Below are 17,683 nucleotides of genomic sequence, written 5' to 3'. Positions count from 1 at the left end.
CAATCACCATCTCCACTCCTCCTCGATTTCCCCCCTCCTTGCTCTCTCTCCTCCCCCTTTCCTCCTCTCTCCTCCCTCTCTCCCAGTGCCCGGTTGTATCTCTACACACTGGGCCCTTTAATCAACACCTGTCCTATTAATCCTAGCATGTCATGAGGCTAATGCGCACAGCTTTACAGCACTGTTACCCTAATGGCTCTAGCACTACTCACAGATACTAAAAATCTAGATCTACCTGTGTACGATCTTGTATAGTCCCAAAAGAAGGATTCTGATGGATTTAGTGATTTTTGGTTTTTTTTTCCAACAAAACTCATTTGTTTACTGTAACATCTGGGTTAGACAGTCATGTGGGCAGCGGGAGGTGATGTGTTGATTAATGAGTAGAAACATTATTTAGCAGATTTGGCTCAGTGAGGGTTGTGTCTCAGAATGATACCGATGCCTCCTCTGGCTATGACTTAATTTGCATTTGGAAAGCAGAGCAAATATTGACACTGTTTACAAGTCGAGGAAGTTGACAGTAGTGTATTATTCAAAACGATGGAAAGCTCTAGGTAGTTGTTTGATTTAATTAAATACATTTAAAAGTTTAATTTTGAAGTATACGATTAAATAGTGATGAATGAAGTATTTCTGGCTTCATTGATCCCCCTAATACTGGGATGGAGACTACAAAAGTAATGGTATTTAGAAGTTGCAATCTTTGTAATCGGAAGGTCAGGGTATATGTTTAAAGTACAGTATATTGAAGTATTTGTGCTATACTAATTGTGACCTGGTCCAGTCCTGGTTTGATCCTGGTCTTGTCCTGGTTTGGTTCTGATCTTGTCCTGATATGGCCCTGATCTAGTTCTGATCTTGTCCTGGTTTGGTCCTGCTCTAGTCTTGGTTGCAAGTTACACTCTTTTTAGTCAGAAGGTATGAAGTACATTATAACATAATTGAAGTATTTGCGATATAGTAATTGTGACTGTTTAAATAGTCATATTGATTGAGTTGCTATTAATTTTGCAGCTGAGAGGTTAAGTTACAAAGTAGTCTTTATTATTGTAATGCTTGGTCAGGACTACAATTGCTGCAGGATTTTAAATATGATGCATAATTTCAGTTGATGTGTAAACCCGAATGCCTGACAAAAACCCACACAAGAGAAGAAACATGCAAATTCCACACACAAAGACCGTGGGGTCAAACCCAGAACCTTTTTACTGTGAGGTGAAAGTGCCACTGTCTGTTAATGTTCTATACTGTTCAACTGTATTTTTAGGTAATAATCAAGTCTGGATCTGGAAACTTCTATGGACTGGCCATCTATGCAGACTTCATCTACTGGTCAGATTGGGGTCGCAGAGCTGTACACCGTGCCAACAAGTACACAGGTGCCGATACTAAAGTACTACGGGCCGATATACCTCATCAGCCCATGGGAATCATTGCTGTTGCCAGGGACACCAACAACTGTGAGTATAACAAATTTTCATTATATAAGTTTTAGTGTGTTCCTGTATGGCAGTGGTTCCCAAAATGTGGTGGTGGTGTGTCGTAGGGGGTACATGAGGAGATTTTGGGGAAAAATAAAGAAAACTGACTTGTGGGGCCCAATTTTCTGCACGGCACATAGAAGGCAGGGGCCATATTATGTTGTCCATGTTTATTTTCAGATTTTTTGTCTGTTTTTTTTTTTTACTCTGGAACACAAGTCTGCATCCATGTTCTTCGTTATAGCGTTGTGTTCTACACAAGACGTGTGCTTATGAAAATGATGCCATGAGCACGAGCTACTCTAGGTCTCACTATGAAACTGGTTGTATCTAATTAATCTAATTTAATTGTCTAATGAATAAAAAGCATTCATAAGGAAGAAAAAAATAATAATAATAACATGGGCATGAAGAGTGCATTAAAAGTTTGAATGGAATTCATCCAGAGCACAGTCCTCCTTTTGCTTAAAACGTGTACACTTGTGAGCTTGTGTGTAAATCCAGAGTTTTATTTTCCAACATGAAACAATCTGCTGTGCATTTAGTCTTGTTTTATTTGTGACACATCAAGTAGCCCATAGTCCAGTAAACTCAACAAACTCCGCTGGATGTGGTAGATGCGGTGTTCTTCTTCATGCCGCTTTGAGCTGGGCAGGCAGAGTGCTCTGTGCCACGCTCTGAGCCCAGCAGACAGCTGGGCAGGCAGAGTGTGCAAGGCATCTAGGTGGGCAGTGAGGCTTGATGTTGGGGCATACTTGTGAAACCTTGGGCATGGAGCAGAAAAGCTGCTGCTTCGATGTGGAGCGTGTCAGACTTTAGTTCTCTTCAGCCTGGCTTAAGGGCAGTGGCCACATAAGCCAGACTATTGTATCTAGTATGCATGACATTAAAGGTCTTATGGTAGAATCAGTCTTCAGGACCTCCATATTTGCATTAGTTGGATCTCCTATAGACATGCCCAAAATCTTTAAAAGTGATGCACATGTTTAGATATAATTACAAATCTTATACCATTTTATACTACTATTATATAATATGATATGTTCAGAGCCAGACATTATCTTCAAGTGTGTCACATTAGGGGATATGTGACTCATCAAAAATCTCAAGGGGTACATGAGTACAATAAGCTTGGGAACCACTGATATAGGGCCTTATTGGTCAATGGAGAGTCCACGACTGGGCACTACATATTTAACATTGTGAGATAAGACTTTGTGGAATGTCTCCTACAAGCAGTTCTAAAGTTTACCATGGTTCTGTTAGCCCATTGCCTTAAATGCCTTTTGCACACATTGCATTGTATGTACTTTTGCTGGTAGCCATATTTCATTATGGTCATGAAGTTGCAATAGGCCAAAATAAATATGTTTCTCCATGCACTTTTCATCTAAGAAAATCATTAACTTTCCTGATCTCCATGCTGTGTTATTCACCAGAGGTCTGTTTATTTTAGAGCCACAATATATAATGCAAATAAGGCTGCCCTGTTTTCTTATGTTGTGGTTTTGTCAGTTGTAACCTGAAGAGTTTTGCTTTTGTCAGTATTTGTCAGAAAAGATTTTCATAACAAGCGAGTAACACACATTTATTTCAAATTCTCATATCAGATGTTCAAAATGCTGGAATGATAAATGAAGGTGATTCTATTTAGAATGCTTAGAAGGCTCAGTTTCCGAGGTAATTAATAAAAGTGAAGCCTGTGTTGCGCTGGGAGTCTCTAAAGTGTCGTATAAAGTTTAATTTTCCAAGTAGGACGCTGCGAAGTAGGCTTAAGTGCGTCCCAAAGGTTGGACTGTGGATGCTGATAGCTATGCTGTTATTAATTTATCTCATCATGGGACATAATCATATCTGTGACCTGAGCTGGCGACTGCTACACCTGTGATTACAGTCAGGCAGCAGCAACAGTACAAGCTTATAATCACTTTATCCAATTTCCCATCATTGCAGGGTTTGCTTTATTGCGTTTGGCTTGTCAAGATTATCCGGTTTGTAAATAATAATATCAATGGTTCAGTTGTGCTCCAAAGACGACATGTAGTTTATGCTGCATTCAGACCATGCCGTCGTTGTCTGGTTTACATACAGTCTATGGGGGATGCGCGTTTAGGCTAGTCCAACGTTTCCGCGAAGCGTTTCAGTCGTTCACATGGTGCATTTCAGCCACAGACGTCAGACGCCAGAGTTGAAAAATTTTACTTTTGATAAAATTTGGCACATGTCAAATAGTTCCAAGCATCTTCCCTCAAATGCCAATGAGTCCAACTACAGGTCTTTAGTGCGATTTTGACTCTGCAGTCTAAACGCAGCATTAGACCATGAATAAATGTTGGAAGTACAGATGAGCAGAAGATGTGTTAGTATGAATTATATGTGTTTTAAAAAGATATTATGTAACTTTTCTGGTGGTCTGCCAGGTCTGCCACCTGCTTGTCTCCATGGAGATGTAATTGCATTATCTGGAAAGGCCTGCTCACACTTTTTCAAGATGTTTTCATAATTAACATCTGAAATTGGAAAATTAAAAAAATAAAAAAAATTTTAAAAATCCAAGACTGACAAGTTTAATTCTATACTGCGGAACATTCCATTCAAAAGCAAAAAGAGATCCATGGAGAAGAAAATAAGAAAAATATATAGATATACATAGTATACCTTTAACATGGAAAGGTTACATTCATATTATACTTCAAATTGGAGCGAAGTTTTTTCATTTTGTTTACTGAAAGACATGATTTGCATACTCTTTGCAATTATAATTGAAAGCATTAAGCGTTGTGAATGTCCACAGCTTAACCAAATATTTCACTCTGTACAGTGAACAGAAATGTTTATTGAACATATATTACATATCATCTAAACAAGGCCAATATTTCAGTGATTGTGATTTAAGTAGACAGTGTAAGGGTCATACAGGAGCGGCCTGATCTGTCACGGTCCATGTGTTCTGTGTTGACAACCGTAAATTACCTCTTTCCATGTTCAGATGACATGTACTAGCTGGCTTTATTAAAACTGAGAACACGGTACTTGGAGAATAATTGCTGGGTGTAAGAATGTCATGTCATTAACATGTCGACAATATTGCTCCAATTAGTCTTGAGGACAGGGTCAGCCTCCATGCAAGATTAAGACAAGCTCAAGCTTTGGCTTTATTATCATTAGCCCAATCATTAACAATGAAACATCTTCCATTCAGTTACAATAATTGTAAAAAAAAAAAAAAAAAGCCTCATATCAGTAAATTAGCCAATCTAAGAGAGATTAAGTGCTTGAGACTTATATTATTATATATTATCCATAGGTTTCAGAGTAATGAAGAATTTGCATTGTTGCCATAGCAATTAACTCTTAACATTTTATTTTTGATTGTCAAAAAATACTTAAAATTTACCTATAAACAGGAAGCTGAAACCCATACTTGGACATGCAAGATTTTGTGATTTCAGGGGTAAATGTGCACTGACTAACAAAGCCTGCATGTCTTCTAATGTTTGGTAGACTTAGTTTATATTGAACATTTTGTTGTATACTTCTGTATTTGTTTGCTCATTAAATAAACTCATTTGCAACGTTTTGATTTGAATTTTAAATCCACCAATATGCAGTAGTTTGAAGTCAAAGATATTGCTACTGACAGAGGTCTAGAACCTTTTTTTTTTAACTCTGAACTGTGACTTTCCCTTTGCTGTGTCCTTGCTGCCTTTTAGCACAAAACAATTTCAGTGACCCTGTTTTGACATTGCTAATTGACAACTGATTGGGAAATGTCACTGGGTTCAGCCTCTTCACCAGAGCGTAATTTCAAGATTAATTTTGAGTATACCCTTTAGAAATACTTAGATTTTATTTGCAAAAATCGTTAATTACAAAATACAAGATAAGAATGGCAAAAGGGTAAGTAAGTCTCTCTCAAAACCTTTTCTTCACAAATCTCTTGACTATTTTGTGAAAAGAAAGTATGTCCCTGGGGATGTGTTCTGCTGCCACTTGCTGATGTATAAATCATTAACACTGATTATTTTTATTGAAGGTGAGCTGTCACCGTGCCGACACATGAACGGAGGATGCGGCGACCTTTGCCTTTTGACCCCACAGGGCAGGGTCAACTGCTCCTGTCGAGGGGAACGTGTGCTGCTAGACGACAACCGATGCGTGTGTGAGTCCTGTTTAATGCGCTTAGGCCTCAAGTGTTAACCTTTGAAACATCCTTGGTACAGGTTATTGATTTCACTGCCACTTTTTATGGATTGGTTATTTTGAACCAAGTCCTCACTGACATTTCTTATGCGCAGTGCATCCTACTTGCTCTTAAGGTCCCATTTGTAGTGTTTACATAAACCTTTGATGCCTCTGTATTGATCCCTGGTTTGAGTATCCAAACATAAACAGGAACGCATTTATAGAAAGATGTGGTTTGTTTGATTACTCAGAAATAATGATCCCGAAAGTCAATTCTGCCTGTCCAATGTTAATTGACTTTTGCTCACAACCAAAGAATAAATCTGCCACATCTTCTAACTCATAAACTCACATCAAATAAGTCTAAAACTGCAGTTTTCTTTGCTAATCGAGCATTTGTTTTTGAAGGATCAGAGACTGTTTACATCCAAGAAGTTGTGATTATGATAAAAGTGCAATCGAGTGGGCTGACTGGGTCAATAAATATAAAACAAAGTATTTTTTTAAAATATATTTTAACTATAAATGATCACAGAGCATACAACTACATTCTATAAGGTGAAAAATACTGAAGCAAATTAAATTGTTTCAGAATTTATTTAAATTTATGCTGTATTTGAATGAACTTGTCCCTCTATGGGTCACCACCGTCAATTGAATTGGAATACAACCAAAATGAATCAATATTCTAATCAATAAGAACTGCCAAAATAATCAATATTATGTGTATTTAATTAATGTAACTGCAGTTATACAACCCAAAGCACAATATCTCAGAAATTTTAAGGCTTTTGCCTATCAATGGACAAACACTCTACATATTGAGCTACCATTGCCCATACATATTATTTTGTCTCCTAAAAGATTAGCAACTTTTTATCAATTTTATACATTTTTGTTAAATATATGAAAATATATTGGGTAGGAGAACCTGGTTTGGGTTGGGAGCAAGTTGTAAACAGTCTCAATGTACTGCTTACCTGTAAAGTCTAGATATCCATACATTATTGTGCTCCATCCATGTATACAATGGTACTTTGTTTGATGCAAGGATTACCTTATCTTACTATAAAATATATATGTTATATTAGCTCTGCCATTAACATTCATTGCGAAGGATACAGAATTAAGCAGTTTCTGTGGATTTCCATGTTAATTACAGTAAACTTGGAGGTGCTTCTCTACTAAACATCTGGACTGGTAGATTCTCCTGACATCTCATATCTTTCTCTGTAGCTGAAAACTCGTCCTGTAACATTCACACTGAGTTTGAATGTGGCAACGGAGAGTGCATCAGCTACCAGCTCACCTGTGATGGAGTGGCCCACTGCAAGGATAAATCAGACGAGAAGATGCAGTACTGTGGTAAGAGATGTACTGCAGGTTTGGATAAGGATAAAGTGTGAGATTAAAGCAATAAAATACCAAACCATCATTGTGTAAAATGCTCCATGAAAACAACAATAGATTTGCAGCAGGCATTGTTTGAGAATGATTTTTTAACACTGTACAGAAAGGTATCATTTGCAAAGCCATATTTTAAAAGAATTGGTGGTTTTCAGATTGTAGAATGTGATTATGTCAAACTCTCAGATGAGCCTGTTTTTCCTATAGATTACATTGTATTTTGTCATGAAATACCTAAAAGGTAAATGTGCAAATGGTTAACCTGGTCATTTCTATTTTTGATCAGATCCCACGGTATTACACACACACACACAAAATGCATGTGCATATTTTGTATTCTGTATTACATAGTATTGGCCTATAGAATTTTTTTGATGACATTTGAAACCCAGCATTGAAATGGCTGTGCGGGAATATGATACAAATTGTATTGTTATCTCATCCCTGTGACAGTATCCCTTTTTTGTGGTTTTGTGTTTAATGCGGCTTTATGCTTAAACACAGTCAGTTTTCCCCACCTACTCCTCCTATTAGTCATGCTCTGAGTGAGTGACAGATGAACTGGCAGGAGGCAGTATGAGGTTACAATATACATGAATCATGATAAGCAAACAATTGTTATGTTAACTGTGTTGGCATTGTTGGCATAATGCCCACCCATTGGCAATGATGATTGAAAGTTATTATCTGTAGCTTTCTCTTTCATTGCATCTGCCCAAATTTGTCTTGGATTTTTTCTGCCATCAAATTCAACGAGCAACATCTGATTATATAAAATTTAGTTTCACCAGATTGATCTATAATTTATGCATATTCTTTCTTATTTGCATTTTAATCTCACCATTTTGTAATTTTCATGTATAGGCTACTTATTCAAACTTAGAAGATAACGATGAATAGCTGCACATAACGAGTAGCAGATTTTTTTTCATTTGTTCCAAAATGACTGGGCGGTGTTTGCGAATCATACATATATCACCAAAGAAAATAAAACTGGAGAATGAAGTAGAGGGCAGTAGGCGTATTGAAAATGAGTGATTAAATATTTCTCAAACATGCATGAATCACTCCAAATACAACTTTGGGTGAATAAATGGCGAAGGGAAACAACTATAACATGGTTAAAAGCTCTGAAAAGTCGGTTTTGCGGAATAGGTTTGCTTTATAACTGAACTATCCTTTTGTTTTTCATATTCAATCATATTCAGAAAACCGCAGCTGTCGCCGAGGTTTCAGAGCATGCTACAACCAGCACTGTGTGTCCAACGGCCTCTTCTGTGACGGGGCGGACCACTGTGGGGACAACTCTGACGAAGCCTTCTGCTCCAGTAAGTCAGGCTTGTTTGATCTTCGCTTCAGTGCTGTCTACCTCTCATGGCCGCCCCAACTTTTTAGATTAAATACACCACTTCACGCTGTGCTAAGCCTCACCCGTATAATGAGACTGGAGATCTTCAAAAAGTTCAGTCTCCTAAACCTGATTTGAAATGACTTTTTAAGCCTGGCTTGTCCTTCCCTATGCCCTGGATGAGTTGTTATGAACTTAAAGGTGCGATAATGTAAAAAAAAAAAAGGTCTGTGGAGAAAGACTATATGCTTGAACTGCAAGGTGATTGAACACACACGGGGAGCTTGTGTGCATCTAGCTCAGTTCTTTTGTGTTATTTCCTAATTAATGTAAAACTTTCTATTCATGGACAAGGAGGAAGCCTATCTTCTCCTATCATGTAATTTTATCCCCTGATTCATTTTTAATTGGATATAAACAGTAATTTCTTATCATATATTTTCCAATTTGAATTTACTAGGGGTTACCATAGTAAATCATTAGTATTTGTATGGTATCTTCTATCCATTGTTAGTGATGAAGCATTAGGAATTCAGTCATGGCTATAAAAAACAAAAAAACAAAAAACAAAACAAATATTTCATCTGTTGAAAGTCCTCAAAATGGCACTCATATATTTACTTTTCCTCAGCTGTATATATCCAAGTCATCTCAAACTGAGATTGCTTAATTCACAAACCATCTAACAATTGGTTTGTTGGTTATTTTGTGTCTTCATAGTGAGGTAACTTCACATACTTGTTTTGAACCATATTTGTGTTTGTGTTTAAAATACTGTTTAGTCCTAGTATCTATTATATCCACTGTGGTTTACATTTTTTGTTTTGTTTCAGAACCAGTTAAGGTGGATGCTCATTTCTGTCTAATTTAATTTTGACCTGGTTTAGACTTGATGAAACATGAAACATGATTTTGTCCTGATTTAGTCCCGGTTTAGTACTGGTTTAGTACTGGTTGGATCCTGGTTAAACCTGACTTATATTATGTGCCTTGTGAGCTATGCCACTTTAGTTCACCGCATGCCTCTTTTGAAATTTGAAAACTGAACACATAACCCTGAGCTAATTCCAGTCCTCAGACAGAGGCTCTCAGTATTGTTTTTAACTGTACCTGTAAGTGTCTGCAGTGCTGTTTCTTTTCTTGTCTTTTTGAAATGCTAATTCTTGTCTTCCAGATGTGACATGCAGCTCATCAGAAACATCCTGCAAAGACGGGAGTTGTGTGCCGAGCTCCTCGTGGTGTAACCAGGTCATAGACTGTGCTGATGCCTCTGATGAGAAGAACTGCAGTAAGGCCCTGTTGTAACTCATAAGTGAACATGTGAAATAATTATCTATTGTATGTGTAACACTGTACTTTGGATTAATGTAGTATGATTTGATCCTGTTCTACATTCAGTGAGATTAGCTTCTGTTTTACACACTGTGGCACTTAATATGAAATATAATAACTTAACTTATAATAACTTATACTCACTTATACAAACACATCTTTATACAATTGTACCCAGACACTGAAGGTAAGAGGTTAGTAAGTATATTGACCAAGAACAACATTTGAGCCAGAAATCAGAAATCTGAGCAAATTACTCTATCTTCAGAGCTACTCACAGCCATTGTCTCTAAGCCTATGTTTTCCATTGCCTTTCTACTGTTAATGTAAACAAGCACATCACATGCTAACAGATCAACTAACCCTGTAGCTCAGATATGGGGCTAAGTCGACTTGATGTGATTGAACGCTGTTCCCTCTATTCTCTCCCTCTTTTTCTGTCTTTTCTCATTATTCTCCTCCTTGCTCACCCTTTCCATATCTTGCTATATCTTTCTTGTCTCCTTTCTCATCCCTTTCCTTTCCTATATCTCTCTTTCTTTTCTGTTCCATTCTTCCCTCCCTCTCTGTCTTTCTCTCATGCACACTTTCTCTTGTCTTCCCCCTCTTCCCTTTCTTTCTATCTCTCTTCCCGCTCCATCTTTCTCTTCATGAGCTTCCTCATCTCTCTCTTTCTCCACTTTCTATCTCTATCTTTCTCTCTCTATTCTGTTCTCTCTCTGACACTCTCTTCTCCTCTCCTTTCTCACATTCTCTCCCCATGTGTCTACCTCTCCCTCATTGTTTCTCACCATCTCTTTGTTTCTCCACTCTTTCTCATCATTCCTGTCTCTTTTTCCCCTCTCCACTCCCCTTTCTGTTCTATCTCTTTCTCCATTATCTCCCTTCCCTCTTTCCTCTCTCTTTCTCCACCTTCTATAACCCTCCTTCCCTCTATATATTCTGTCTGATTTCCCCTCTGTTTCGCTCTCCCCTCCCTCTCTCCCCAGGCATCTCCCTCCTCTTTCCTTTCTTTCTTTCTTTTTCCTCTCTCTCTCACCCCCTCCATCCCTCAATCTCTATCCCCCCTCAATGCTTTTGTGACACTCTATTTTCTGCTTTGTATTCTCTCTCTTTCTCTCCCTCCCCCCATCTTTTTTCTCCTCCCTCCCTCCATCTCTCCCTCTACACCATCACTGCCTTTGTGACACACTCTGCTCTCTGCTTTGTATTCAGACCACACCGACTGCTCCTATTTTTACAAGCTGGGGGTGAAAGAGAGAGAGTTTGTGAGCTGTAACTCCACCTCTTTGTGCATCCACCCCTCCTGGATCTGTGATGGAGCCAACGACTGTGGAGACTACGCCGATGAGACCAACTGTCAGGGTGAGAGGTGCCACAACGCTGCCTGGTCTGATCAGTCAGGCTCAGCACCAACAAGCCTTAATTTGATTTTAGATGATTAGATCCCTGCAGAATTCACTGAGCAATGTTTTCATGATTTGGTATGGTGTGAAATAGCTAACTAGCTTTTTTATGCATTGTATTGTAAAATCAAAATAATACAGTAAATAAAAATAGTGACTGAATATATACAAAATATACTGTATGGGAAGAGGTTTGTGTAATCCCTCAGTCATCCACGTATGTTCCATAGCAAAAGAAAAATTTTATTCTGTCAACTAGACAGTTTATGTTGGAGAAATAAAAGAGAATATACCAAAACCGTCACAAGAGCAGCTCGAGAAGCCAATCTGCTGTACATCTCCATTTCAAAGCCATCAGCCACTCCTTTGAAGATTGTGAGGTACAGATCTTAGCCAAAGAAAATAAATTGTTTGAGAGGGGAGTTAAAGAGGCAAGTTTTGTTAAGAAAGACAATGTGTCTTTCAACAGGAATGGAAGGCTTAGACATAAGTTATCTCCTATTTATAATTTCATCCTCAAATCTAAATCAAAACAAGGAAAACAATAGTGAGAGACAGAATATAATATGCAGATATGACTTATTCCTTGCAGTCATCTTTATTAGAACAAGAATAGTCAAATATTATAATTTGAAATTTCACAGTATAGCCTTGTAAGCTAATGTAAGCTTAGTAGGCTGTTTTAACCTCATTCATGTACTATACCCAGTGCACTGACTCCATGCTTTTGTGCTGTAGTATCGCATGGGCAGAAGTGTGAGGAGGGACACTTTGCTTGTCCAAGTGGGAACTGCATCTCCAGTGTTTGGTTGTGTGATGGCCAAAAGGACTGTGAGGACGGAGCTGACGAGTTTCAATGTGGTAAGAAAAATGACCCTGACTTTCAACCATGCCAAATTAGTCTAAGTTTAGTCCTGTTTCAAATTTGTTTTTGTTTTTTGTTTTTTTTATTATTATTCTCTTGTCCCCTGAGGCCACTGCCTCTATCATTTCATACAACAACATTACAATGAGCCTATTCTGTATAAGTGACCCTTAACCTTACTGACTAAACCTTAACCTTAAAGTCGTAAATTTTTGGAAGTAACGCATCACTCGCATGATACCATAGAAATAGAAAGTTAAAACCATACTTGGGAACATTCTTCACAGAAGTGGGAGAGATTTCTGCCATATTGTGGAAAATAATGGCCAACGGAACAACATTTCCATGGAGACAGGTGAATGCCCTCCTCCAAGCCATTAAGGAAAAAAAAGGAAAAATGTTTTTTCAGAAACATGCAGAAAAAAACATGCTTTTATTATAGTCTATTTTTTGGCTAAAAAGTTCCACAGTGGGGCTTTAACCATGTATTTATATACAGTATTTTCAATCATAACCAGCCCAGTAGTAACCCCATAGTGCCAGTCTCCCTTTCTACTCCAGGCACAGTCAGCAGTGATGTAATGTTCCCTAATGGATGAGAATAGATGGTGTACAGTCAGTGCACTGTCTGCTGAACGGAGAGATATTTATTTTCCATTAACAGGGCCCTACTTGTTGTAATGCTTTTGTCATTTAAATAGATCCAGGGCTAGAACAAATAATACATACAGTATATAATGAGCCGACATGGAGAAGCTAGGTGATTGTTTATGGCGCCACAAGGCAGTATTTCCTCACTTTGTTTTGTTCCTTTTTTTCTGAAAGATCTCACGTGGCTGTTATGGCTTGTTTACAAGTCAAATTTTGACCCTAAATTGATATCCCTCCTGTTAAAAGATACTCAACGCTTCCCCTTGCTGTCTTTGAATTATCATATTTTTCCTGTGTAACAATTTAATTAATGAGCTACCCATCAGTCACAGAAGCAGCACTTTAGCAGATAGGAATATTCAGTTTAAAGCAAATTAAAGGTTGTGTGTACTACTTCTGCTGTTTTTACCAGAGTTTGGGAGCATTTTGTGCTTTGATGGGTACTAATGTAACTGCGGTTCACCATGACAAAATCTATCCATTTAACTAGGAGGGCCTTAATTAAGTCATGGTTTAGATTAATAGAACTTGCACTGAAAAACCAACGCTTTACATGTCGTTGCTCCTGACATCAAAGCAGAGAGAGAGAGAGAGGAAGAGAGGGTAGTCAGTGCCTAATGACACTATGTTTTATGAGTTTTGATGGATCTCTTACTGTGAAGCTGGCCAGAATTGACTTGTATGGTGGTACTATACAGTGGGTATGTAAAGTGTTCAGACCCCCTTAAATATTTCACTTTGTTATATTGCAGCCATTTGCTAAAATCATTTAAGTTAATTTTCTTTCCTCAGCACCCCATATTGACAGAGAAACATAAAATTGTTGTTTTGCAGAAAAACTGAAATATCACACTGTCCATTTCTTCTGATTATCCTTGAGATGGTTCTACACCTTCATTGGAGTCCAGCTGTGTTTGATTATACTGATTGGACTTGATTAGGAAGGCCACACACCTGTCTATATAAGACCTTACAGCTCACAGTGCATGTCAGAGCAAATGAGAATCATGAGGTCAAAGGAACTGCCTCAAGAGATCAGAGACAGAATTGTGATAAGGCACAGATCTGGCCAAGGTTACAAAAACAATTCTGCTGCACTAAAGGTTCCTAAGAGCACAGTGGCCTCCATAATCCTTAAATGGAAGACGTTTGGGACAACCAGAACCCTTCCGAGAGCTGGCTGTCTGGCCAAACTGAGCAATCAGGGGAGAAGATCACTGTGGCTGAGCTCCAGAAATGCAGTCGAGAGATGGGAGAAAGTTCTAGAAAGTCAACCATCAGCCCTCCATCAGTCGGGGCTTTATGGCAGAGTGGCTCAACGGAAGCCTCTCCTCAGTGCAAGACACATGAAAGCCCGCAGAGAGTTTGCTAAAAAAAAAAAAACACCGGAAGGACTCCAAGATGGTGAGCAATGAAATTCTCTGGTCTGATGAGACCAAGATAAAATGATCACCATTATTGAACCCTTAGTAGTATATGCATAAGTTTGGGGTCTTTGTAAAGGTAACACCCTATAGTTTTACCCACAGGTGTCAGAATCACTGTAAGTATGTCTGCTGAGCATTTATACACTTTGGAACACACACAAATTTTCTCATCCTCTATCATCAGTAAGTCCAGGCCTCTCCAAACCTATCCAAATGAAGACATTTGGAGAACGTTTGGAAAAACTGCAACAACCTTTGAATGTTTCAACCCACAGACATCATTGAGGGATCTACTGAAAGCTCACACTGAGAGGAATCTGTATCTGCACACCCCACTGCTCTATTACTGTACATGTATATATCATATCAAAACACAATATAAAATGTATATTTGTATATAAAATATAGTCAAAAGTGGTATGGGTCAAAACAAATATATATTTACAAATCACACACTGCAAACAGTAAACAAACACACACACACACACACACACTTCAAAATGTAAACAAACACACACTGGAAACTAAAAACATGATTGTACAGTGTGACAGTCATTCTGCCACAGTGGCTCAGTGGTTAGAGCTTTGGTCCCCCAACCCGAAGGTTGGAGGATGGAGTCCTGCTCGGACCAACTTCTGTCATTGTGTCCTTAGTTCTGTCATTGTGTCCTTAGGCAAGACACTTCACCCAAGTGGTGTGTGCGTGAGTGATTGGTGGTGGTCGGATGGGGGGGGCGCAGGGCGCAGATTGGCATTAGCAAATGCTAATGATTACACATAATACACATTTGACCCACTAAAAAGTCAATAGGAGAATAAACCACGATCAGGAACAGCATTCAGTCCATCAAAACATAAGGTCCTCTACTCCTCAGTCCACCAGGAGATCTTCACTCGGTTCTATGAACCGCTCCGCTTAACTTGTACATACATCCACAGTGTCCTCGGTCGCGTACTTCCTTTGTTTTGTCCGTTTCGTCATGTTTAAAACGCAAAACTGCTGCGTAAAATTACGCAATTACACACGCGGAATTTTACGCATGGATCTTTATATCCAGTCTCCTCCTTTTACGCGTGCAGGAAACTCCGTCTGTTTACGGTAAACCACTGCATGTCATGCATCGGTGTGTTCCGCTGTTCACTGGCTTTAAGGGGAAAACATCACTAAACGTGTGTAATGTAAGCTTGATTCTACAAGGGGGAGAGTGGGGCGTACTCTTTCATTCACCTGTAGCACTCATTCATTGTCCGAGGCTCCAATAACCCACGGCCCCCACCTTATTGGCCAACTCTGGTGTCAGTCACAAGCTAACAAGTGCACTGAGAAACAAAGTTGGCGCTGTCAGAAGTTTATTATGCTTGAAATCGACAAAAAAAATGCAAAAATGTGACGGAGCAGATTTCACTTTCCTGCAGCCGATTGGACATGGAGGATCTCACTTCCTTTGTGGACATAATTTCTTGACTGCATTATATTCTCTGGACCTTTACAGAACGAATGAGACCAACTTTGTGTAAATATGTTGATGTTTGACAGAACCAGAGCACTCCCGGGGAAGATTGCAGGTGTAAGTGGTTTACATATTCAGAAAGATGAATGCCGTAGCTTTCATTTGATGTGTAGATTGTTTGTGTGGGTGACACAGTAATACACATACATTGCTGTATGGGCGGGCCGTCGGAACGTCAAGTGGTTAATTCTAAGTGGTATGTGTGGAGAAAACCAGGCCATCACCTGTCCAATACAGTCCCAACACTGAAGCATGCTGGTGGCAGCATCATGCTGTGGGGGTGTTTTTCAGCTGCAAGGACAGGATGACTGGTTGTAATCGAAGGAAAGATGAATGTGGCCAAGTACTGATATTAGTGTGTAGTGATATTCTAGATGAAAACCTTCTCGAGAGTGCTCAGGACCTCAGACTGGGCCTTCCAACAAGACAATGAAACTAAGCACACAGCTAAAATAACAAAGGAGTAGCTTCAGGACAAATCTGTGACTGTTCTGGAATGGCCCAGCCAGGGCCCTGACTTAAACCCAATTGAGAATCTCTGGAAAGACCTGAAAATGGCTGTCATCTAACGTTCACCATCCAACCTGACAGAACTGGACAGGATCTCCAAGGTGGAATGGCAGAGGATCCATAAATCCAGGTGTGAAAAACGTGTTGCATCATTCCCCAAAAGACTCATGGCTGTATTATCTCAAAACGGTGCTTCTACTAAATACTGAGCAAAGGGTCTGAATACGTATGGCCATATTATATTTCAGTTTGTTTTTTTTTTCTCTCTGCCAATATGGGTTGCTGTGTGTACATTAATGAGGAAAAAATGAACTTAAATGATTTTAGCAAATGGCTGCAATATAACAAAGAGTGAAAAATTTAAGGGGGTCTGAATACTTTCCGTACCCACTGTACATAATGAAAACTGACAATTATTTAAAATAAATTATATAAATTCGTAGACTCAATAAAATGAGCTGTCCATATTTAAACATCAACCTTTTTTTTTTTTTTTTTTGTAAATAAAATTATGCTTATATTTCATCTTCTAATAAACTGTATGCTTGTATTGTGTGTACATGACTAACAGGTTACAATTGAAACTATGAACCTGTGTAACTGAACTGAAAAAAACAGAAAACGGGCGCGAGTGAAATTGCAAAAGTTTGTGCAATTGAACTGAAAATAGGAAATGTCATGTCTGTGTTACAGACAAGTTACTGAGTGCTGTTCTGATAAACATGTTGTAAAAAATGCTGAGTTGAGTCAGTGTGTCTAAATAAAACACTGCTGTGAGAAAGGGGAAGTTGGAGAAGGCACCAAGGAGGCAAAGACTGCAAAGCTCTGTCTGCTTTCTCCCCTCTGATCAGAGCAGAAAAAAGTCTAACACTTGTCTTAAGTCTTTTTCGTAAACAGTGTGTCGAGAGCAGAGTTTTCTTGACATTTTTTTTTTTTTTTTAAACCAAAAATGTATGTATTTTTCAAAATATATTTATTATTAGTAGTAGAATTAGTATGGGAAAAGGTGACATAATATATTTAAATGGGATATAAATGCCTTTTTCTGAGTGTAATGCACATAACATAAGCCTAAACAATAATAAATCAGAACAGAAATAGAAAATAGAAATTTATTTTAATTGGATCTGTGCACAGCAGCACGCTAGCTAGCTCACTGTGTCTCAAAGCTAACAGTCAATTTTATTAAAATGGGAAAAAAATAAAATAAACAAGTTATTCAAATTTAAATTAATTAAAATAAAGTTTGAAATTTGAGTTTGAATCTATAGCTTGAGGATTACTAAATTATAGCATGGTGAATGGTTGTCCTTGTCCTGATTAGATTCAGATTTAAGTCGAGTGTAGTGCTGATGAGCATTTACTTTGGTGTTGGTCTAGTCCCGGTTTTGTTCTGAGTTCATCCCCAGTTAGTCTCAAATTTGTATACAAGTGTAAAAGTGGCTAAAGTGTCAAATTGTCAGTTCTATTCTCTGGGCCCCATAATGCCCATGAGTACTTTGCAGCATTTATGCTTAAACTGGAATAACCTTTTAGTTTACTGACAATATACATGTT

The 17,683-nt window shown here is 38.4% G+C and overlaps 1 protein-coding gene across 1 annotated transcript in view; it reads left to right on the top strand.

Moving 5' to 3' along the window:
* lrp1bb (low density lipoprotein receptor-related protein 1Bb) overlaps positions 1-17,683 on the top strand; it is a 464,724-nt gene that overhangs the window by 343,754 nt on the left and 103,287 nt on the right. Inside the window, exons 43-49 of the mRNA XM_055230393.1 lie at positions 1,271-1,463; positions 5,521-5,646; positions 6,906-7,034; positions 8,285-8,404; positions 9,599-9,712; positions 10,972-11,121; positions 11,901-12,023. Coding sequence (XP_055086368.1) covers positions 1,271-1,463; positions 5,521-5,646; positions 6,906-7,034; positions 8,285-8,404; positions 9,599-9,712; positions 10,972-11,121; positions 11,901-12,023 — 955 coding nt within the window. The remainder of the gene's footprint in view (positions 1-1,270; positions 1,464-5,520; positions 5,647-6,905; positions 7,035-8,284; positions 8,405-9,598; positions 9,713-10,971; positions 11,122-11,900; positions 12,024-17,683) is intronic.

Source organism: Periophthalmus magnuspinnatus, chromosome 21, assembly GCF_009829125.3.
Source record: "Periophthalmus magnuspinnatus isolate fPerMag1 chromosome 21, fPerMag1.2.pri, whole genome shotgun sequence".
Taxonomy (NCBI): Eukaryota; Metazoa; Chordata; class Actinopteri; order Gobiiformes; family Gobiidae; genus Periophthalmus; species Periophthalmus magnuspinnatus.
The sequence above is the reverse complement of the archived record's forward strand: the minus strand, read 5'-3'. Positions and strand labels throughout refer to the sequence as shown.